This window comes from Pseudochaenichthys georgianus, chromosome 15, assembly GCF_902827115.2.
Source record: "Pseudochaenichthys georgianus chromosome 15, fPseGeo1.2, whole genome shotgun sequence".
Taxonomy (NCBI): Eukaryota; Metazoa; Chordata; class Actinopteri; order Perciformes; family Channichthyidae; genus Pseudochaenichthys; species Pseudochaenichthys georgianus.
The window spans coordinates 36,171,331-36,194,882 of NC_047517.1; the positions used below are offsets into that span (position 1 = coordinate 36,171,331).

The window sequence follows — 23,552 nt, forward strand, 5'->3', positions numbered from 1 at the left end:
CCACAAAAAATCAGATGGATAGGTTCCTAAATACATTTTTTTTTTAAATAGTAACCCATTTCCATATGTTCATGTGTGGGTAGTAGATTTAAACTATAGGGCTATCATTATGGGCCCTCGCTTGCTGTACCTGTTCGCTCTGCCATCGCGTGAAGGGTCTGCTACAGAGGTTGCGTTAACCGAATATTTTCCGTCTATGACGGATTTTTTTTAACAATGACGGAGAAATTTGAAAGCAGTCCGTAATTTTGACGGATTAGAACAAACTCGGAACAGCACCAAAGATTCCCCGCAGCGAGGCTCCGGTGTCATGCATGCCTGCCAAAAAGGAAATGATACCGTTTCCAAACCCAACTTTGGATCATTGAAATGTCTGAGTTTTGGCTTTGCGCTGTGCACACTCCCGCGAGGTGCAGTGGGCATGCATAACACGGTGCTAACAGTTCACGAGCGTGCGCCCCGCCCCCCGTTGACAGTTTACGACCGTGCTCTCTCTCCCCCCCCCCAGTTGACAGTTCTCTCTCTCTCTCTCTCCCCCCCCCCCCTAGAAAAAATATATTGCAACCTCTGCTGGTCTGCTAACAAGCGACCAACCGAAAGGTTAATGTTGTTGCACGTCACCTCAACCTCCCCCCCCCCCGCTACCACCACCCCCCCCCCCCCCCAAGTATATTTCAGATCTGTGGGAAACACTGCGTGCCTTATAGATACTATCTCTTTACGTATTAGTGATGGGAATTCCGGCTCTTTTTAATGAGTCGGATCATTTGGCTCGGCTCACTAAGAAGAGCCGGCTCTTTCGGCTCCCAAACGGCTCTTTATGTTACCACAGTTCACCACGGAGCCTCAGTTTTGCCGCTGCGAGGCTCCGGCGCTCGCAGTTCACGCTCGTGCTCCACTAGCACCCCCAAGGCTCGCCGGCAGTACACTTTCCGTCACAGGAACACGCTTTTCTGGCGGTGAAAATAATCCCACCAGACTCATTTGCCCCTCCAACAGAGGGATGTCCTTGTCCATTTTGTCATTTCAAGCGAAACAAACTTTTTTGGACGCCCTCGGCTCGAGTTCAGGGCGTTCCGGGCTGAATAATGGCGTCAAATGACGGCAAGACGCCCGGCTGGCGGAAACGCTGGAATTAAGAATATATTGTGATGAAGTGCACACTGACCTTAGCTCCAGGGGTCTTTTTGTTTTCGTCCATGCTGCTCTCAGTGCTCCTTCTCCGGCTGGGTCTCTGAAATAATCAACAAAACAAGACAACTCAATACAACCGACAGACACAACAAAACTAATCAACAGCTACTTTGTAGGTTCATAGCAGAGGTGAGAAGTAACTAAGTACATTTACTCAAGTACTGTACTTCAGTACTATTTAGAGGTACTTTTACTTTACTTGAGTATTTCCATGTAATGCTACTTTGTCTGCGACAATAGGAGACAGTAATAAAGCTGCTTCACTGAAAAGGAGAAACTCACAGCTCCAGGACTCTGTCAGTCAGGAGGAGACTAGAAACAACAAGTCAATACACTGAGGATTCATCCTATAACATAAAGGAGTTACCCAACAGAAACCAGTATGCTAACGGTAATAAAGAAGAGTTACCGTACTAAAACAATATGCTGAAGGTAAAAAGGGAGCGTTTACTCAAACTAAACAGTATGCACATATCTTATCAGTATACTGTGGGATAAATAATGTTTGAGAAAGTAATTAAGGTATTTCCTCCACCTGAATGAGAATAAAAGAACAGACACACACTTATTTTAAGTTGGAAACACTGAGAAGTGTAACAGCTCTGTAATTTGAATGGAGATCTAACCTGAAGCCACAGAGATCTTCTTTTACTGTCCTTTCTTCATAGAGGAAGTCCAGAAACACTGAACTCTGGATCCGTTTTAATGTTTGAGGTGCAATAAACGACAAAGCAGCTTTCTGGCGTGATAAAACTATTATTTTCCACCTCGCTCATGAGCGTAACAGCCGGCGAAAATTACAGCCTCGCCTACTGATTTTAATTTAACCCAGTGTTTCCCCTACCATTGTCTTGGAAGAGCGCTGCGCATATGTTTAACTCGTGTAATGCTTGAAAACACAATTATTTCCCAGTTTAAGATAAAAATTATTTAAATAAAGTATATCTATTTATCTAATGAGCTAAACCGTCGCTTAGCTTAGCTGCTAACTGAAGAACCCCATTAATTTCAATGGGAAAAATGCTACGTCACGGTGAATGGCGATGCTAACAAGCTAGTATATATTACAAGCATATATTTAAAACCAGGGTTGCGTTCCGATAATCCAACAATCAGCTCCTAAATTCTAACCCTATCTCCTATTCCTTCACCTCTGAGTGAAACGTCACGGGGTTAAGGGATAGTGGATAGGAGAATTCAAAAGGACTTAGGAGAAGAGACTGCGGTGCTTTAGAGAATCCGAATGCACTTTCACTATCCGACGTGTTTATGATGCGCCTGTGCGTCTGCTGCTGTGGGGAAACTATGGAAACTACAGTTTTCTATACAGCGGACTACAACATGGATGTTCAATAAGAACCACGGACTCATCTAGAGACTCTGCACCGTGCTCTGATGCTGTTGCTTTATGAACGTGGGACAGAGAAACATATTCTTCATGACCAAAGTTGGAATTGAAATAAAAAAGGAAAGTGAAACTTATGCTCGTCACCCTCTCCCTCCGGTCCACATTAATACAAATGATCCCAATACGTATGATTGTATGAAAATATCTTAAAATCAATACAAATGTATTTATTATAAACGTTAGTCCTTTACATCCATCACTGTGTATATCACCATTCAAACATCTTTTAAAAGTTGAACAAACTCCACACAGCTCAGTAAAGACTGAAATGTTGACTTTATTTGATCATTTCAGTAAAAACTAACGTTCATATTTCTCTTTTTGATTATAATACTGATGAACGTTCAGAAAAAAGCACTTTGGCAACTTACCACATACGTTTAAAAAAGCTTAATAAGCACCGTAACTTTCATGATATAATTTCTCGGTCATAATCGGTTGTTTCCGTGAACGGCCGACTGTTGAGTGACGGCAAATGCTGCGGCTGCAAGGCATTGTGGGGCAGCATTTTCTCCTCTCCTTTCGATAAGGGAGGTCCAGTGGTTCCTAAGCTAAAGGAGGTTATAAAGGAAGTGTGAAACCTCCTTTCCTTTCATTTGGAGAATTGGAACGGCACTTATCATGGCTGCCACTGAGGGACTTCCGGGTCATTTCAATCCAATAGTCCATCCTTAGCTAAATGGACTATTGGAACGCAACCCATATCTATGGTAAAGAGCCCCAACACAACAACTCAAACCGTCTTAAAGACAACTGGTGTAATAAATAACTAACAAAGTCAGCTGAGCATTACAAATCAACTGTTACTCACCCAGAGCCGAACTGGATTAATAACTGTAGCTGCTGTAGTTTAGACTTTAGCTGTTAGCCGATAGCTTTTGAGAGACAGCAAGCGCATTTCGTGGCATCTGCAGGCAGTGGCAAGTACTTCCGGCATATGCCACAGAGGCCGCTTATGCTCACAAATCTCAAACAGGGTTATAAAGAATCTTTAGACTCTCTGGGATAATCCAGTCCAGATTTGATGAGTGTAGGTATAGTGGTTTCAGATCAGGACCTGGTCTAATGTGGTCTACATGTAAAAAAAAAAAGGCACTGACATCTCCCTTGTTTGTATTTTCACAAATAGAATTAAGGTTTCACAAATCTGAAACTGTGTTATCAAGAATCTTTAGACCCTCTGGGATAATCCAGTCCAGATTTGATGAGTCGAGGCATAGTGCTTTTAGATCAGGACCTGGTCTAATGTGGTGAAGATGAGAAAAAAGCACTGAAATCTCCCTTTTTTTAATTTTCACAAATAGAATTAAGGTTTCACAAATCTCAAACTGGGTTATAAAGAATCTTTAGACTCTCTGGGATAATCCAGTCCAAATAAATCACTGCGGTCAAGCCAGCCGTCTTTCACTTTTGCGTGGTCAAACCAGCCGCCCCTGTATTTCGAGTGCGCGATTAGTTACAGGTTTACGGTAATGCAATAAAAACAACCCTGGGAAGCTGGACGTTTCGTATGTGCAGTATTATATATTCGACCACTTTAAAAAGGTACAGAAAATCACAAAAAATGAACACTTCCGGTGAGGATTTCAAAGTAAAGGATGGCATGTGGTTCATTTATATTATTTGCGATTGAGGAACAGGGTAATTTATGAGAATAATGTTAGGACTTATTGCTTCATAAACTTGTTGCACAAATACTATGAACTACTTTTACTGTGTACTTTTTGAGTAATTTGAGTTTCAAAGTCCTCTCCAGAGAACAAGAATGAGCATTTTTGTCAACTTTGATGTGGGATAAAAAACATTTCTTCCATAAGTAGATTATGAAACTGCCATGTCTGTACTTAGTACTTCTAGGACTACTTGCACAAATAATATGAACTACTTTTACTGTGTACTTTTTGAGTGATTTGAGTTTCAAAGTCCCCTCCAGAGAACAAGAATGAGCATTTGTGTCAACTTTGCTGTGGGATAAAAAACATTTCCTCCATAAGTAGTTTATGAAACTGCCATGTCTGTACTTAGTACTTCTAGGACTACTTGCACAAATAATATTAACTACTTTTACTGTGTACTTTTTGAGTAATTTGAGTTCCAAAGTCCTCTCTGGAGAACAAGAATGAGCATTTTTGTCAACTTTGATGTGGGATAAAAAACATTTCTTCCATAAGTAGATTATGAAACTGCCATGTCTGTACTTAGTACTTCTGTCCCAGTGGGTAGGCCGTCCGGCCTACCCACTGGGACACCTTTAATGGGCTTTTGCCCCTTTTTTACCCTGTTTTTAGTGCGTTTTGCATGGTTATCGCTCGCTTTGCGAGCGACTAAGATGATTGTTACGATTTCAATTATGCGATTTGCTCCGCCCACTTGACTGGGCTCACGCGGCCTATCAGCCGTCATTATTTACGAACATTTTCTGTGCTTTTGTCGGTCGTTTACCCTGTTTTTGGCAGGTTTATCGGCTGCGCGACCGATTTTTTCCAATTTCAATAGGGTCTTCGCCGACCTAGGTCTCAGACCCTAAGGTCCCAGACCCAGAGCCAGAGGGGAGAAGGAGGGGCTGTCAGGCGCTCGCTTCTTCTTCCTCGACTGCTGGCCGAAATTCTGGGTTGGCTGCGCCTGGGCCGCAGCCGGACCCGGAGATTTTCTAGACCAACTCGCCCTCGTCTCCTGCCTGGGCTGGGGACTCGGGGCGGGCTGCGACCTCTGCTGTCCTGGTACTTTAAACCTAGCAGGGTTCGGTGCAGCTTGGGCTAAGGGCCGCTGTTGCGAAGGCAGCGGCTGGACCCTTCGAGGGAGAAGGAGGTGGAGGGCCTCGTCTTCCTTCTTTTTCGACTCGCACTTCCTCTGCATCGAAGCGAGAGCGGAGCCGAAAATCCCCTCGGGAACGATGGGCATGTCAAGCACATCTTCCTTTTCCCGGTCTGGGAGGTTGGTGAGGTTGAGCCATCTAGCTCTTTCCTGCACCACCATGATCCCCATTACCTTGCCCGTGGCCTGGACGGCGCAGCGTTGGACACGGAGACAAATGTCTGTGACCGCGGCTATCTCGTCCAGAGTGGCCGGTCCAGGATTGCTCGAGATATCCTCACAGAGCTCCGCTTGGTACGCGGTTAGCATCGAGGAAACGTTCAGAGCCCTGGCGGACAATGCTGCGTCTCTGTAGGCCCGTTCAGTCATGGTCGACTGGAATCGGTCCGTTTTTGCTGGCAGCGTGGGGTTCCTGCTTGGTGACGGGCCCATCCTCGGTAGGAGGTGGGCTGCCACCAGCGGTTCCATAGGTGGTATGTGGAGCAGGCCAAGCCTCTCCATACCGTCACAGTCAAGGGAGGAGGCATCCTGGATTGGGGCCTTGTTGCTAAAGGGCCGGTCTCTCCACGAGACCGACACCTCATCCAACATCTCCGGGAAGACCGGAAGGAGTTGCCTCTTCGTCCTCGTTGTTTGGGAAATATGTTTCCCCTCGTAACAGGACCTGGAGGTCTCCTTGGCCATTTCGGGCCACGGGATGTCTAGCCTGGACGCGGCGCGCTGACACACGGCCTGCAGGTCCATGCTTAGACAGGGCGAAGCTGGTGTGCTATCGCCCGGGAGAGCAGCCATCGCTCCCGGCTTTGCAGCCTGAGCCGATGACATGAAGATGTCGTCTTCCTGCTCATCCGAGTCAGACAGGAGGAACTCAGAGGTATCCTCTTCGTCCTCCATGAGGGGGTCCCGTCCCGACAGACTAGCTTGTTGTGCTAACCTTCGGCGGAGGCTCTTCATAGTGAAGCGGGCACAATTAATTAATTGTTAATTACTTTTGGACGTCTGGAGCTTCCGTCGCATGTGGCCTGTGGCCTGTTGCTAAGCAACAGCAACACACGGCTCTGACAAACCCCAAGTTTCTCTAACGTTATCAGAATTTGATCCGTCCACCATTCAAGTTCGCGGAGCGCTAAACAGGAAGCAAACATGAAACGAAAACAGACGACAATATTTCAATGTTTTCCCCTATTACCACTATAGAAGAAGAGCCATGTCAGGTGGCTGTCCTAAAGGTGATATCATTAACGTAACTGTAGCTAACTTGCTAGCTAACTTGATCAACGTTAGTGTGGTGGATCAATGGAAGAGAAAGGGAGGGAGATACTGTGTGTGTGTGTGTGTGTGTGTGTGTGTGTGTGTGTGTGTGTGTGTGTGTGTGTGTGTGTGTGTGTGTGTGTGTGTGTGTGTGTGTGTGTGTGTGTGTGTGTGTGTGTGTGTGTTCAGAACACAATGTTTATATTATCTCCTTGTTTCGGACACAGATGAGAGCTCCTGGCCAGCCTTGTGGACTGAAAGTCAGGCTATGGAATTTAAGAACAGGCATCCTTGGTTAGAGTGGAGGGACAGAAAGTTAGGTAAATAGATTAGACGACATGAGACGTCCAGACTCCAGAGCACACATAATAGCCCAGGAGCTCACGGAGAAGGGTGGACAGGATTTAGTTGGACATTTGGTGAGAGCTGTGTCAGAGACTGTGTTTGCAGAGACAGATTCTGTATTCAGAACAGCATACTATCTTGCGAAGATGAACCAACCTTTTACTGACCATGATAGTCTCATTGAGCTTCAGGAAAAATGTTTTGCCAAAATGGGCACTAGTCTGCACTCAGGGTACAGTTCCACAACAATTGTAAAACACATAGCAAAAGAGATGCAGAAAAAAATTGTTCACAGTATTGTGACATCTTCAAGCAAGTTGTCTGTTCTCATTGACGAGGCTCCATCTGCAGGGCTTGTGGACTAACACAGTGAACCCAGTATGGACCTGTCGAGTGCTTTTTCAACCCTCATTTATTGAGGTGAAGCTTATTTGTTAATTTGTTTCTTGTTTGAAGCTAATTTGTCTTGTAGCACTTCAAGGATGTTTGCTTGTTCATTTAAGCTGATACAGTACATAGTTTGACAATGATGTATGGAAGATAATAGGGCTGAACAAGTTTGAATAAACTAATGCATTGGAAAATAGGTTTAAAATGATTATTGTGTGATATTTGTGCAGATCTATGCGAAACACAGATGTTTTTTTAAGTGTAGAATATGATGTGTGGGCCAGGACATCTGTAGCATGACCATATTTATTGTATATTACTTGAAAATTGCAGTAGGCCATATTGAGATATTGATAAAAATGTCGATTAATTGTTCAACCCTAGAAGATAAGTGCGCTTTTTCCATCATTGTTCATTCTTTTATTTTTTTATTGTTAATGTCACTGGCAGTTAAAAGTCACATACAAATGCTTATAATACATTGACATGTTGATAACACATAACCAGTCTCAAGACTAGTTATGCATTAGTGAGTGTGATGGTGTGCATGAGGTGTTGTTTCGAGACAGGTGTCGCTCCGCGATGCGTCGCTCTAGGATGGATGAATACAATTATTAGAGTATACCCACTACAAAAAAGTAGACTACACCACTGCTTATAAGTAAGGAATACTTCACATATAAATGTTCATTTTGTATTAAACAATGAACGGTGGTTTTTTTCTAATTAAAATGGTGGTCGCATTTAAGAAAAGCAAAACATCCATTGACAATGTCTTGAGGTAAAGTGTGTGACTACTTCATCCACCATACTACATGCACACTTAAAAAATACCTTCAATGAAACACTGAATAGGTCTCACATACCGGTCATCAGCTTTAGAGAGAAAGCACCTGTTGAATACACAGCAGGAAGAGAGAGGGGCGGCTGCTGAGAGTGACTGCCATCAAACTTTGTCCTGTCCCGGAAAGGTAACAAAGTGAGCCGAGAAGAAGAAGAAGAAGTCACAAAAAAGATTCTCTGCACAACACAATAAAAACATCTCACCTCTTAGTGACAGGAAACAGGAACAACAGCACGGGTCGTTCTTTTAATGCCATGTTGCCCGACGACTAGTAAGATTATCAGCTTGTTTGAGTAGATCACAGAGTCCTTAGATGTCTATAGAGAATACAAAATAACTGAAATCAGGGACACCTCTGAAAACACAACAAATCAAAACTACCACTTAAGCAACCACAGTTATATATACAGCATCTCCTATTAATCATCAACAACTTACAGTGACTTTGGAGCCACAGTCTTGTAGTCCAGCTTCAAATAAATATTCAGAGTCACCAGCAGCAACAGGTCGACACTGACTGCTCTGTGAATGCTTGACTTCTCCCAAAGAAAAATCCCATGGAGACAAAAGGCGTCCATTTTTAAAGAAGTCAGCCTTTACCGCAATGATTATGGACACTTCTGTGCATTGTACGCTGATAGTGGATCCCTCATTGAATTGTGGTTCACTGATTTGACTTTCTGTGTCAAACCCTAATGCAGCAGTTTTATATTGGTCCATCTCTCAAAGTTTGAATGGCGTCTGCAAAACCAAAAGCAAAAAGTGACAGCAGTGCCACAGAGGCTGGCCGAACTGCCGTCACCATTGTGCTCTTTTATCAGAACAGAACAGGTAAGCAAACACACCACTACAAGTAGAACAAGTGATAATTTAGGAAATCTAAGCCATACTGAATTTAAATAAGATGCGGAAGGTTCAAACTCTCAATGTCAAATACTTCCCAGTGCAGACTAATCACATGGAGAGGACAGCTGGAAGCAATTACTCATTAACTGATGAGAATTAAAGCTGCAGTCACACCGAAATACCTGCATGTGATTGGCCCACACCTGACATGTGGGTTTACATCTAGTGGTTACACTGATGCTTCCATAAATGTTGAAATAGTATATACTACAGTTAATGGAGAGCAATTTAAAATGCAGCCCCATTTTATTTTATTCAAGTTTATTTTTAGCATGTAGGTTTTAATGTGGTATGTGAGTACGATTCAGTTCCAGTCCACTGTAAAGTGAAACAAAAACGGACACATTTACAGCTTCACTGGTTTCTGGCTTTGAGTCCCAACAGGCACTTTGTTGCAGGGACCAAAATACATCCCAGGAAGTTACATCTTCCACAAGGCATTTTAGTCTAAAAACAAATGTGTGATGTCATGAATAGCATTGAGTCAATAAGTCTTGCTTCAGTTTTTTCCCCCAGATGCCTTGAAATAATGGCATCTGTAACTATACTTATCAAAAAATTCAGTGTGAATTTTTTTATTTTTTTATTAATCAGTCCTCAAAAACAGGAGTGAATACATTCGCTAAGCTAAAGTAACAACTCAAGGCTTTGTAAACTAATTGTACCTCTAAAACATATTGACTACCCTAGTAGAGTTCTGGGTACTCCATTAGAATGCAGTCTCCAGTCAGAAAACCCAATGGACACAAAGTTATGAGACCATGTTTATATCTTAATGTGAAGGTCATTATATTGCCAGGAGCCCATGGTAAATACCCTTTTAAAGAGGCTACTCATGTACAAAGGCTTTGTTGCAGCAACTGAAGTTCAAATATAAACTGGCTGACCTCCAATACATCACCTTTATACAGCCGTTACAACTAAAGCAAATGACACCCCAGAAAATAAATGCCATGGTGTAGTACCGTTTCTAGCAGACAAGCCCAAGAAAAGACAAATTACAATTTTGAGTCCACTCCTAAATGTTTACCGTTATATGGAATACTTTTGCTCATTAGGAAACAATTGTTTGCATTTAATTGTTTTTAGCTGTGAGCAGGTCATCAGTTTTCCTTGTGTATTGCAACATTAAAAAGCAAACAAATGAAAGTGTGAATCATTTATTATCTCTTTCGGTCCATTGTTTCAGAAAGGTCAGATTCTGTTGCAGTGGTGTTGGACAGTGGGGGCACAGCCACATTAACAGCAGCAGTTGGGAGGACTTCATCGAGCGCCGCCGTGTTGGTACTGTTCAGCACCGCTGCCTTCGGCTGCAGGTGGGCCTCAGGAGAGGTTTTTTCTAGAAGTTCAGGAACTTCCTCAGCATCTTCATCTGTAGTCGTAGAAGTGTTAATGTAAAAGGTGCATTGCAGAGTGCCATTTAAAAAAGAGTTAAGACATTTCACATTTTACCTTTTTCTGTTCCACTTTTGTCTTCTTCGTCTTTATTCTGCTCAGAAGCTAAAGTCACAACGTCCACCTGGTTTTGGGTCGATGATGAATCAGGAAGCAGTCCTTTCCTCTGATCTTTGACAGAAAAACAATTCAACATTAAGATTTCATTATGGGCCATTTTAATCTTAATTTAGAGATTGTTAAAGGCTTCAAATGAACAAAGAATAATTCAATACCGGCATTGACTTACCAACTCTGTTTATTCCACTCCTCCACTGGCTGCCATACATTGTAGATCTGCTGATTTGATCACGAATGGAAGAAGGCTCCTCTGCAGGTATGGGTCGGCTTTTCTGCTTGGCTGGCAAGACCATCATCGGTCCCACTCTGGCCTGATGTTCCCACACTAACACAAACCAGCACAATGCATGTTAATTCAGTTACCCAGCCATCATCACGTCTAAAACCTATGCCAAAACATGTGTCACAATTGATCATTATGACGACATCTATTCTGAAGCCAATATTCATCATACAAGTTTCTACAAGCTGCCCACCTGTACTGGTCTTCAGTCCACTCCTCCAGAGGGGTTCACGCTCTTCTGGCTTCACAAACCCTCGAGGCCTAAACTTGCTCGGGCTGCTGGGAGTTTGCTCAACTCCAATTGGTCTTTTGCATTGCCCACAAAAGTAGTCATTACCATCAGCGGACTGCCATCTGATAAATAAAAAACATTCAGCACCAATACTTTGTTTTTTGTGTGTAATTTCACATATTTTAGACTGGATCTCACTTACCTTCCATTCACAAAGGTGCACGCCTTGGTTGTTGCATCTGTGCTATTTATTGGAACAGCATACAGGTGACATGTGATGTAGAGCTATGAGAAAAGGAGGTGTTGGGAAACATGCACACACAATCATGTTTAAGGCAATTTAATAGAGCCTCACCTCCCCTCTGTCCTCATTATAAAATCTGAAGGCATCAATGGACATGTGGAGCTTGTCATCCTGTGTCCTGGCTAAGAATTGAGACCTTGAGCCTGGAAGCTGAGAGTCAACAAAGCACCTATGATGAGGAAAAACAAAAAGTGCAACACTAAATTAGCACTCATTGACTACTATAACAAGAGTCTACATTACCCACAATGCAACTCCACCGCTAACATTTCTAGTCATATCGAGAGGCGAAGTCTCTCCCTTTCCGGGGGACCCCCATGGGACCTTATTTCTAAAAAGTATGTATTGAAGTCAATGGAGAGAGAAAGATGATCTTTCGATCCCGTTTGAATTATGCCACGAATTACACATAGACGTTTGTCAATTTAAAAGATCATTTTGCAAGTCAAAAAATAAAAGTGTGTCGTAAAAATGTGAAGTAACATTTTTTTTTGTGTGAAACCGCTCAATGAACTACCTCTCGCGTCACAGACCAAGACGGCCGTCACGTTGGCGCATTTCATTTCTTCCTTTCAGAATGATTAAAAGAGCTGAAAATCACTCAAAGTCTGGGCATGTTGAGAGCTGTACATACACACAGGGGAGTTAGTTGCTTCCTAAGAGCCAGCATGCGTGACCAGGACTCGTAGTCTTTCTAGTTGCGTATATTTCATAGTCTTATATTTCAACAGTTTTACTACAAACTGACTTTTTTGACATGGAAATGATTTTTTAAGATTAACAAACGTCATATGTGTAATTCATTGCACAATTCAAACGGGGTTGAAAGATAATCTTTCTCTCTCCATTGACTTCAATACGCAATTTTTCCCGAAATAAGGTCCCATGGGTCGAAAGTAGATGGCCGGGACTTCGCCTCTCTATTGGCAAGTTCTGGAAGTAGTTCTTTAGAGTCAGAACTGCACAAATCTGACCTGTGCCTTTGCCAATTGTGGCACGGAAAGGAAGAACTAGAATACCAAAGATTAAAAGCAAACTGCAGCTAGCCTTAGCTAATGGCTAACTTGAAGACGACACTAAAGGACTGATCTTTTATTAACCTGTCACTCGAGTCAGCATTGCTCGTGTCTGAATTAAACCACTTGAAGAGCCTTACACATTAAACAGCTCCCTCTAGGGTCAGAAAAAGAATTTACTTTTTGCCATTTAGCAATTTGCAGCCTTACCCATTTTCAATGAAGGCATGCCTGGGGCTGGAGTGCATGTCAGGGCTCAGTGTAGCCACGCAGCTGCTCACAAACACTCGGAGCGCCACGTGATGCCCAATTCTGACAGAGGCCTCGATGCTGATGGGCTCACCGAGATGAAACACATTAGAGCCTCTTTTGTACTGCCAGTCACCTGCACACGGACAGAAAAAAGTACTAAGTGCAAATAGAGCCATGACAACTCATAACATGAGATAATTATCAAAACCCACTTGTCATGATTCTCAAGTTAAACTGCAACATTTCCACTGCAGCCTGGGTCGACATGAAGGGGATCCAGGTAGGCATGAGTGAAGAACTGGACAAACTGTACTTCCTAAGAAACAGAAAAAATGCATTTAAAAAAAGACAGACATCATTCAAAGATTTTTACAATGTGAGCTTTAAAAACAAAAAGAGACAAAGACCTTTCGTAATGACATTCAAGTGGAATTATAGCCTCCTCCATTCGAACAACACCATATGGAGAAGCCTCAGGAGAGTATATGAGGAGGTTTGTGTAGATCAGAGAGTCCTCAGTTACCTGTGGAGAGTAGACGTGTTTAAAACTAGAAGCTTTAATGAATCAGATTTGAAATGAAATATATTTAAAGTTACCCAGTGTCTGGTGCCGCACTCCACAAGTCCAACACTGATACTGTACTCATCTGCTGAAGACGCTGTAGCTCTGCAGTACTGGTTGTTGGTCTCTACTCCAAGGCGTATCTCGTCACCATCAACAGGAGCTCCAACCGCAAACATATCGGCTTTGATAACAATCTCCAATGAGTCTGGATGACAGGTCACTCTGATGGTATTCACCTGCTGCGGTTCCTCAGCCGGAGACTTCAGCTGCCCGATTTCTGACCTGCCTGTGTTCGCAAGGCTCTGAAACGAAGCATCTTGTGTGGACGGGAAAGCAAAAGAGGAGCTAACACAGAGTCCTACAAGGAGGATAACCTGACAATGAAAGGCCTCCATAAGTGAAACTGATAACAGGAAGCTGCTCTCTGTCTTCCTGACTGACTCACAGTAGGCCTATGGTTCAGGGTGAGCGGTGGAGCTTTTTTAAACTCTAGCCGATCATTATCCTCATCAGAGCAGCACACCTGCGTCCAATCAGACACGCATCAGCTTAATTGGCTGCACACTCTGAACTCAATACATGAGGCTGATTGGGAGAGAGGTGAAGGGCGTTTTCACATGTTTAAAATGTGCATATATTTGCTTCATTGCTTGTTACTTTGGATTTTAAATAAAATGTTAGTGTTGCAGTTCATGAAAACCATGCAGGAAGCATTTTGACTAGTGATGGCGAGATGAAGCCTTATGAAGCTTTGAAGCTTTCCAGCCAATTGGTTCGCAAAAGGGTTCATCTCATGAGGCTTCATTTGAACACAAACCCCCCTGTTGGTCAAAGTGTGTAAAACAGGCAGATTGGACATCTCCAAAGTGTGCTCTATCTCATACCGAGTTCCCATTGAGTAAAGCCTTAGAATAACTCTAAACAACGAACATTAAATCATATTTTCATGTTAACAATATTGTTTTTATTCCAGTTGAATGATTGTGATTGAAAAGCCTAAGGAGGCTGGTAAACATTGCAAAGAGGGATTTGTATTCCTTAATAATATTCTTAAACGTAACCATGTTGTAGCCTGAGAAAGGCTAAACCATATCACAGAATACATTTATTAACTACATTATCTCATTTAGCTGTAGCTTTTATAAACAACAAAAAAGACGTATTGTTCAGTCGTTGAACCAGGGACCCTGCGGTCAGGAGTCAACTGCTTTCCAGCTGAGCCGCAGCACACACGCTGAATCTCACTGAAAACACTGCAACATATTTATTCATGTTTTTATTCCTACATTTATTTAGGCTTGTATCTATTTATACTTATGACATGTTCTGACCTCTATATAAGTGAGGGTCTGAGCTCTCTTAATTCCATTGTGTCACGGGGCCCGGGTACAGGAGGGGTAATATGGTTCTTATAAATACATCCATGGCATGGGTAATATCAGCACTGTGGTTCAACCATCCATGGGTTCAACGGTTCAACCGATCTGAATCGCTTCGTGAAGCAGTCACGTGGTATCGACAGGCAGCGAGGCTTCGTTTGTCATCGATGACGTCACTGGCCCAAAACGATACAAGCCTCGATACATGCTTCACAAAAAGCTTCGGGGATTACTCGACACACGCTCCGAAGCCTCTGCACAATACGTAACATCACTAATTTTGACATCCCCCTGGATCCTTAATTTGTACACATCACATTATTATGGTTGTCTATGGTGTCATTTAATTATGTTTTTAATCTGTCATCCATGTTTTGTTGATCTGTACAAACTGTAAATCCCGCAGGGACAAATATATAACTTTTGATTTTGGGCTACATAAATAACATTCGATCTAATTTGATCTTTTGTTTAAAACACAAGACATGTCATACAAAAATCCATCCATGCAGTTAAAACTAAAAGAAAGTATTGTATTATATAGTGCTGTTGAGGGCCGGACTAGGAGCCATCATATGAAGTCTGGTGGTGTTTGGATGATTTTCCATTGAATTAGGACAACACCGTGTTTTATGGCGAGGGAAGCGTTGCCATGGAAACGACAAATGGTGAGATTTCAGATTTCACGTGGAGCTGCTGACGGCCGGACCATTAGTCATCATCTAAAGTCTGGTGCCGTTTGGAACCTTTTCCATTGAATTAGGACAACACCATGTTTTATGGCGAGGGACGCGTTGCCATGGAAACGACAAATGGTGAGATTTCAGATTTCACGTAGAGCTGCTGAGGGCCGGACCATTAGTCATCATCTGAAGTCTGGTGCCGTTTGGAACCTTTTCCATTGAATTAGGACAACACCGTGTTTTATGGCGAGGGAAGCGTTGCCATGGAAACGACAAATGGTGAGATTTCAGATTTCACGTAGAGCTGTTGAGGGCCGGACCATTAGCCATCATATGAAATCTGGTGCTGTTTGGATGATTTTCCATTGAATTAGGACAACACCGTGTTTCACGGCCATGGAAACGGCATACAGTGAGATTTCAGATTTCACTTGGAGCTGTTGAGGCATGGACCGGTGATATAAAAGTGAAGATTGGGGGACGATGGGACCGTGTCCATTGGATTTACAGCGACACCGTCGTTTATGGCGAGGGACGCGTTGCCATGGCAACGGCATATGAGGACATCCCATAATTGACATAGAGCTGTTGAGGGCGGAACCTTTAATGATAGTCTGAAGTTTGGTGCCGTTTGGAACCTTTTCCATTGAATTAGGACAACACCGTGTTTTATGGCGTGGGAAGCGTTGCCATGGAAACGACAAATAATGAGATTTCAGATTTCACCTAGAGCTGTTGAGGGCCGGACCATTAATGATAGTCTGAAGTCTGGTGCTGTTTGGACAATTTTCCATTTACTTACAACAACATCGTATTTTTTGGCGGGGGATGCGTTGCCATGGAAACGGCATACGTTGAGATTTCAGATTTCACGTAGAGCTGTTGAGGGCCGGACCATTAATGATAGTCTGAAGTCTGGTGCTGTTTGGATGATTTTCCATTGAATTAGGACAACACCGTGTTTTATGGCGAGGGAAGCGTTGCCATGGAAACGACAAATGCTGAGATTTCAGATTTCACGTAGAGCTGTTGAGGGCCGGACCATTAGCCATCATATGAAATCTGGTGCTGTTTGGATGATTTTCCATTGACTTAGGACAACACCGTGTTTCACGGCGAGGGACGCGTTGCCATGGAAACGGCATATGATGACATCCCATAATTGACATAGAGCTGTTGAGGGCCGGACCATTGATGATAGTCTGAAGTCTGGTGCTGTTTGGACAATTTTCCATTGACTTACAACAACATCGTTTTTTTTGGCGGGGGATACGTTGCCATGGAAACGGCATACGTTGAGATTTCAGATTTCACGTAGAGCTGTTGAGGGCCGGACCATTAGACATCATATGAAATCTGGTGCTGTTTGGATGATTTTCCATTGACTTAGGACAACACCGTGTTTCACGGCGAGGGACGCGTTGCCATGGAAACGGCATATGATGACATCCCATAATTGACATAGAGCTGTTGAGGGCCGGACCATTGATGATAGTCTGAAGTCTGGTGCTGTTTGGACAATTTTCCATTGACTTACAACAACATCGGTTTTTTTTGGCGGGGGATGCGTTGCCATGGAAACGGCATACGTTGAGATTTCCGATTTCACGTAGAGCTGTTGAGGGCCGGACCATTAATGATAGTCTGAAGTCTGGTGCTGTTTGGACAATTTTCCATTGACTTACAACAACATCGGATTTTTTGGCGAGGGATGCGTTTCCATGGAAATGGCATACGTTGAGATTTCAGATTTCACTTGGAATCACTTGGCTCCACCCACGTGACTGGGCTCACGCGGCCTATCAGCCGTCATTATTTACGAACATTTTCTGCGCTTTTGTCGGTCGTTTTCCCTGTTTTTGGCAGGTTTATCGGTGCGCGACCAATTTTTCCAATTTCAATAGGGTCTTCGCCGACCTAGGTCTCAGACCCTAATAACAACAAACAACGCTCCAATTAGCAAGCACAAACAATGTTATGTTGTGTGTGTAATTGTGTGCAGAAAGAACATTTCTGTATAAGTCTTATTTCAACCATGTGGACTCACTGGAAACCTGAGAATGAATGACTGATTTACAACAAAGAAGCTACGGGTCGCAATGTGAAATTAGTAGAGCAAAGTTCAGAGTATTTATAAAGATTGTATAGGTATAGAACAATACTTTGATGTTGTCCCAAACTAAATGGACAACATGAGCTGTGAGAAATAAAAAAAACACGCTCGCATCTAACAACGACTATATGAACAACCTTCATAGAGTCTTTACTCTATGAACAACCTTCATATCGTCTTTACTCTATGAACAACCTTCATAGAGTCTGTACTCAATGGGTCATCCAGTCACATGCAGGGGCGGCGCCAGGGGGTATCTAGGAGTTGCTATAGCAACTCCAACAATTGGCCTAGCAACGGCTTAGCAACCCCATTGTTTTGATATGAAAATGTATCATATTTATACACATTCTCGCAGCCCGCGAGAATGTGTATAAATATGATACATTTTCGCGGGATCTATCAGGGGCGGGTCGTTGTAATTTACTGTGAACTGTTATTTGGCTAATTCTCAGTAGATCGAAAATGGAAACATTTCTCACAGTCACAAGTCAGCGTAAACGACCGCGATCTCCAACGGAGCCGGTCCAGCCGGACAACCCTGCTATCCACAAGGATCCCGATGTTCACTATGAAAACCGGGAGGATTGGGACCACGAAGAACAGGTGCCCCCGCCAACTGACCCGATGCACCCGCAGCAGCAGGACCAGCTAGCTGCTACCACGAGCTGCAGTGGAACTAGCGCTGCTTCTCTCCGCACCGTGATGATCCACTGCCCTCATTTCCTCCACCCTGCTCTCTGCAGAGCTCCACTCCAGAATATACACATTCTGCTCGTCAGTGATTCTCAGACACAGCGTCTCACCCTTTGAGCATCTCGGCAGAAATGAGCAGTCACTCCTCTCAGTTACAAATTGTCATTTTAAATGAATCAAGAATGTGTTGTATTTTCCGACGTGGCGCATTGTTCGAGGCGTGCTGACAGTGAGATCTAACACGGGGAATTGTGAATGAGGAGGAGGAGGAGGAGGAGGAGGAGGAGGAGGAGGAGGAGGAGGAGGAGGAGGAGGAGGAGGAGGAGGAGGAGGAAAAGTGCGTTATTTAGGCAATGTTGTTGGTGGGAGTTAGGGAGAGACCACCCCTTCCAGGTGTGTGTATGTGTGTGCGTTTTCCAGTGTGTGTCACGTGAAAGTCATGAGTGTTACGCTATTGATTGGTTCTGTAAATAAAGAGAACATTTTTGACATTGAAGGCTTGTGATCTTGAATAGTGGTGAACGCTACAATATGAACAGGCTCGTGCTTGGCCCACTGGTATTGTTTGTTTATTTTAAAAATTAACTAGCAACGCCGTGCTGTCATATAGCAACTGCTAAGCTACTGCAGCAAAAATATCCTGGCGCCGCCCATGGTCACATGACTTAAAAACAGCCAAATCCTGGAGAATTTTGCATTCCAAAGTCCATTTGGGACTTAAACACATTGTATGCGTCAAGGAGTGGTAGTTTCAATGTGTTGGAACAAGTGTTTGCCATTGGGAATGGAGAGTCATCAAGGAACTCTATTCCTGGCGATGGTTCAAATCCAGATGGGGGAAATGAAGTCAGCCCAGTCGCAAACATCAAAACATCCTCCAAAGACACAGCAGTCTGGCTTTCCGCAAAGAAAACATGTTCAGATACATTTTGGCAATGTGTTTCCTGAAATAGTTATAAAAACAGCGATTTACAAACCTTCACAATCGAGGAGATAGTCTGCCCAGTAGCCCAAAGTGTGGCTTTCCCTAAGCCTCCTGTTACTCCCTGGTGGACTGAGGTCAGGCTTGAAGAGTCGCTCAAGTTCCAGAGCAGTAAGTCGCTTTTCAGAGTGGCACAGGACCGGGGCCAGCAGAGTAGGGTGTTGCTGTAGTGCGTTTAAAAACTGAAGGGCTGAAAGACCCTCCTTGAATCTGAAGAGTGAGCCAAAAAAAAATTCGTCACATTTAAATAACCAATTCCTAAAACAAGGGGGGGGTGGCATGAGCACTTAAAGATTGGCACAAGACAGGCAGGGAAAGGAGAGACGGACATCCCATATCAGTTATACTACACAGGCACACATTTTGACACTGACTAATTTCTAACAGATAAACATAGAATAAACCAAAGAGGGGGACCATGAGGCATTTTAAACAAAAAATTCTTACATACATTTAAAAAAAATCACATGAATACAAATATGATCTTACCTGTCAATTACAGATGAGTTTCGGCCAATAATGTACCACTGGAGGTAGTCTGACACAATTCCTTTCTTTCCTTCAACAGAAGCCACATGTCTCAGACAACCTGCTGTCTGTAACATTGTGCTGTGTCTCATGGTCATTTCTCGCAAGGCATCCACTGAGGCAGCATTCTCAATCTGAAGATTATAAAATGGACAAACAATCCAGTCAATAACTGCATGTACTGTATATTCTTGCCATTTTTGTTCCATTACACGTTTTATATATTACCATTACTACTATCCTTGTGCAATATATACCTGGCTGCTAAATCCTCTACTACAGGATGTGTTTTTTGTAAATTGTGTTTGTGTATCTTTAATAGTTTTTAGTCATTCTTCTTAGGTAACATTAAGCTGTCTTTGGCTCTTTTCTGCTCCAGGAATGTAAATGTCCCCTCGGTGGGACTAAAAAGGGTATTCTGATTCTGATCACAAAACAAAAAATTAAGCCAATTCGGTGTATGTGATAAAGGTAAAGTAAAGATGTCTCAAAACACTGCACGAACTACATAATAATCCACCCTACCACACTGTTGCTGTATGCAATTCTCACCTCTTGTAAAGCTTTCCCTACTTCTTCATCAGTTATTAAATCAACTGTTGCTTTGAATGAAGGCTGGCCTGCAAGATAATGTACAAGATCTTCTGACAGGAAATGTGGCCCTGGACCTCCATGCACAACTGACACCGCAATCATCTTTCCTGCCAAGTAGTATTTATCCTCCCTAACAGCTGTGAATAAATGTATTCATATTGCAAAATTAAAACATTATTTATTATATACTTTAATGTACTGTAATGACACTCAAAGTTTTGGAAAATTGTTCAAGCAACAAATCATGTCATGTGATATATATGGTTAATGATCATTAACAATTGTATTAGTACACTTCTAACCGTATGCATACCATTTGCATTGTAGACCAAGAAGCGGCGTCCGTCTGGTCCATCAAAAATGGGCCGGTCTTTCAGATTCTTCATCAGTAGAGATAACAACTCTCTCCTGGGACCACCTGAGTCAATTCCTTCTTCGAAAACACCAACTCCAAGTTGAACTGGTAATGTTATTTGCTTTTGTAGTGCACTTTTTGCTAATTTATCAGCACACTCGTTCCCTTTCACCCTCTCATGTGCAGGCACCCAGCAGAACTGTAGATCTACAGTATGCCGCCTCTGTGAAGTCTTAACAGGCTATGGTTAAGTTCTATGAGAATGTCTTCTCTGGTAGTTGTTGACTGTATGCTTTTTAATATGGACAATGAATCTGTGCATATCACCACCCTATCTGGTCTGACCTCATCAGCCCACTGTAATCTTATTATTACAGCCAGCATTTCTGCTGTATACACTGATAATTGATCAGACGGTCTTTTGGAGATCGATACTTTAAAGTCTGGGATGTATATACCAACCCCAACACACTCTTCCTTGTTCTTAGAACCATCTGTGTACATTTTGAGGTAATTGTAGTACTTTTCGTTCAGATACACTCGTTTTAATTCCCACTTCATTTATTTGCCACTCTTTTTTCCCCTTCTATGATACTCGTCACATCTATTTAGCTTCTGGGGAAAGCCAGGGGGAACACTGCTAAATGGGGTTGCTTTGGCAAACGTGATGGTCTCCACTCCATATGCCCTTGTTCTTTCCTTACTCGTCCAGCCAAACCCACGCCCCTGGAACTTTGCATATTCCAGCAATCCTGTAGTTTTCTGTTTGTGATATTTTCCTCTCCACTTCCTTGTAGTCGGACCCAGTATGACAGAGCACGTTTCTCTCTTCTGATCTCCAGAGGTGTCTCTCCTGCTTCTATCAGAACTGCATTGATAGGGGATGACTTTATCGCTCCAATACACAGCCGCAATGCTTTATATTGTATTCTATCAATTTTTAATTCTATTTAATTTTAAAAGCAATGTTTTTGCTGCTGCTCCATACACTATACAACCATAGTCTATTGTGGACCTCATAATTGATCTGTAAATGTCTATTAATGCTTGTTTAACTGCGCCCCAGTTGCATCTAGCTACAACTCGCAATACATTTAATACTTTTTTGCATTTTGTTTCCACTTGATTAATATGCATTTTCCATTTATATGGTAGGTATTTGAACTCATTCACCTTTGTCATTGGACGTTCATATAGTGTTAGCTGTTGGCCATCAATCTTGTATTTATTTGTAAATACCATGTAGCATGACTTGCTGTCTGACATTTTGAATCCCGTTATATGACCACCTCTCCACTTTTGTAATCGCTCTAGCTATATTCTCCATACGTATCGGGCATTTCTTCCCCTCATCCAAATATAGAGCCGATTGGATGCATGTGTCTAAGCATGTAAATGTCATTAATCATGATGTTAAATAATATTGGACTGACTGCACTCCCTTGGGGAATACCATTTTCTATTTCTAAATAATTAGAAATATCTGTTCCAACCTTCACTCTAAATGTCCTGTCTGTTAAAAAGGCTCTTACCCAATTGTACATTCTCCCTCCAAAACTCATTCTACTCAATTTGATCAGTAATCCCTCCCTCCACATAGTCATACGCCTTTTCAATGTCAACATACAGAGTTCCTTCATTAATCGGCCAACAGGAAACTCTTTTTGTGAGTGTGTACACCTGAAGGGAGAGCACACTGTTTATCATCATGCAGGATATTTTCGACACGGTTTATACTTTTATTTGTGGATTTTGTGGTGTTTTATATTATTAAATATGTATTCTAACATATGCAATGAATATGTGTTTAATTAGATTTACAAACAAACAACACACGCTCAAAATAAGATGTAGATGTCATGACTTTATCTTCTGATTGAATAAAATATGTATGAAAATGCACTTGAAAATCTGACAATATCAACAATATTGATGTATACCAATTATATTAATAACTTTATTTGTATAGTACCTTTCATGCAATAATGCAGCCCAAAGTGTAACAATGATATTAATATAACAAAAAGTAAAACAAAGTTTGATCACAATACAAAAACCATGACAAATTACACCAGTCAAGTGTACCACAATTAAAAGCCAGAACAATGAAATAACTATTTTTTACTTAATTACGGCTGTTGCTAGGGAAATCTAATTTAAATTATATTATATCAAGTGTAATTAATAGCATTTAAATTCAGCCGGGGATCCATAAGAGTGCTTGATTAAACTATTTTATGATGGTGCATTAAATGTTCTGTTAAATTAAAAAAACATCCCCACCCAAGATCCTTATAATCATTTAGTCGTTATTTTTAACTGGTTAAGTTTACGTGTGTGTGTGTCGTGTGTGAAGCCAGATAGGCTGTTCTGAGATTTCCACACAGGAAAACAGATTATTAAAATATCAGCATTCATCCAGCAGGAGGCGCCTTCATCCTGTCTGCAATCTCAGAGGAGGAGGAGATCGATAATGAGATGTCCATCAGATCTGAGGAGGAATTCTGGCACAACACACCCCAGCAGAGTGGTCGGACATGCTTGTCCACCCACTCTGCCTCGTAAACTTATGCAGCTAGGCTTTCCATTAGGTATTTATTAACCAGATAAGACACTTATATTTCACACAGAAAGAGGGAAAGCAACACTGCCACACATCTCTCTAACTGGATGTCAAAGTGATGTAAGGTTTACAGACATGAGAAGTACATTTGAATCACTATTCTCCCAAAAATAAATATTACCACACTTTAGACCCAAGTGTCTGATTAAAAAAAACGTTTTTATAATTACATATTTAATAGGAAGCTCATTGTGTAATCTGGAAATACACATAGTTGGCAAAGAGGCTTATATAATCCAAATTCTGACCCCAAGTGTGCTAAATGGTTTCACTTAATGCA

The 23,552-nt window shown here is 42.3% G+C and overlaps 2 protein-coding genes and 1 long non-coding RNA gene across 3 annotated transcripts; all 3 read right to left on the minus strand.

Annotated features, from left to right (window-relative positions):
• Positions 1-8,183: 8,183 nt before the first annotated feature.
• On the minus strand, positions 8,184-9,064 carry LOC139435263 (uncharacterized). Its single transcript, XR_011644557.1, has 3 exons — positions 8,685-9,064; positions 8,450-8,563; positions 8,184-8,360 (listed from the first exon to the last, which is right to left on the minus strand). It is a non-coding gene; the product is annotated as an uncharacterized lncRNA (long non-coding RNA).
• A 1,232-nt stretch (positions 9,065-10,296) lies between these two features.
• LOC117459513 (zona pellucida sperm-binding protein 3-like) lies at positions 10,297-13,793 on the minus strand. The gene is made up of 10 exons (XM_034100325.2): positions 13,352-13,793; positions 13,162-13,277; positions 12,967-13,070; positions 12,713-12,887; positions 11,538-11,655; positions 11,385-11,467; positions 11,144-11,304; positions 10,837-10,992; positions 10,605-10,718; positions 10,297-10,524 (listed from the first exon to the last, which is right to left on the minus strand). The coding sequence occupies exons 1-10, from the start codon at positions 13,712-13,714 to the stop codon at positions 10,316-10,318; spliced, it is 1,599 nt and encodes a 532-aa protein (XP_033956216.1). The 5' UTR covers positions 13,715-13,793; the 3' UTR covers positions 10,297-10,315.
• Positions 13,794-18,835: 5,042 nt separating this feature from the next.
• LOC117459516 (G2/M phase-specific E3 ubiquitin-protein ligase-like) lies at positions 18,836-20,332 on the minus strand. The gene is made up of 4 exons (XM_071205703.1): positions 20,253-20,332; positions 19,662-19,834; positions 19,168-19,382; positions 18,836-19,083 (listed from the first exon to the last, which is right to left on the minus strand). Exons 2-4 carry the CDS (start codon positions 19,796-19,798, stop codon positions 19,013-19,015), a joined length of 423 nt encoding a protein of 140 aa, XP_071061804.1. The 5' UTR covers positions 19,799-19,834; positions 20,253-20,332; the 3' UTR covers positions 18,836-19,012.
• Positions 20,333-23,552: the final 3,220 nt, after the last annotated feature.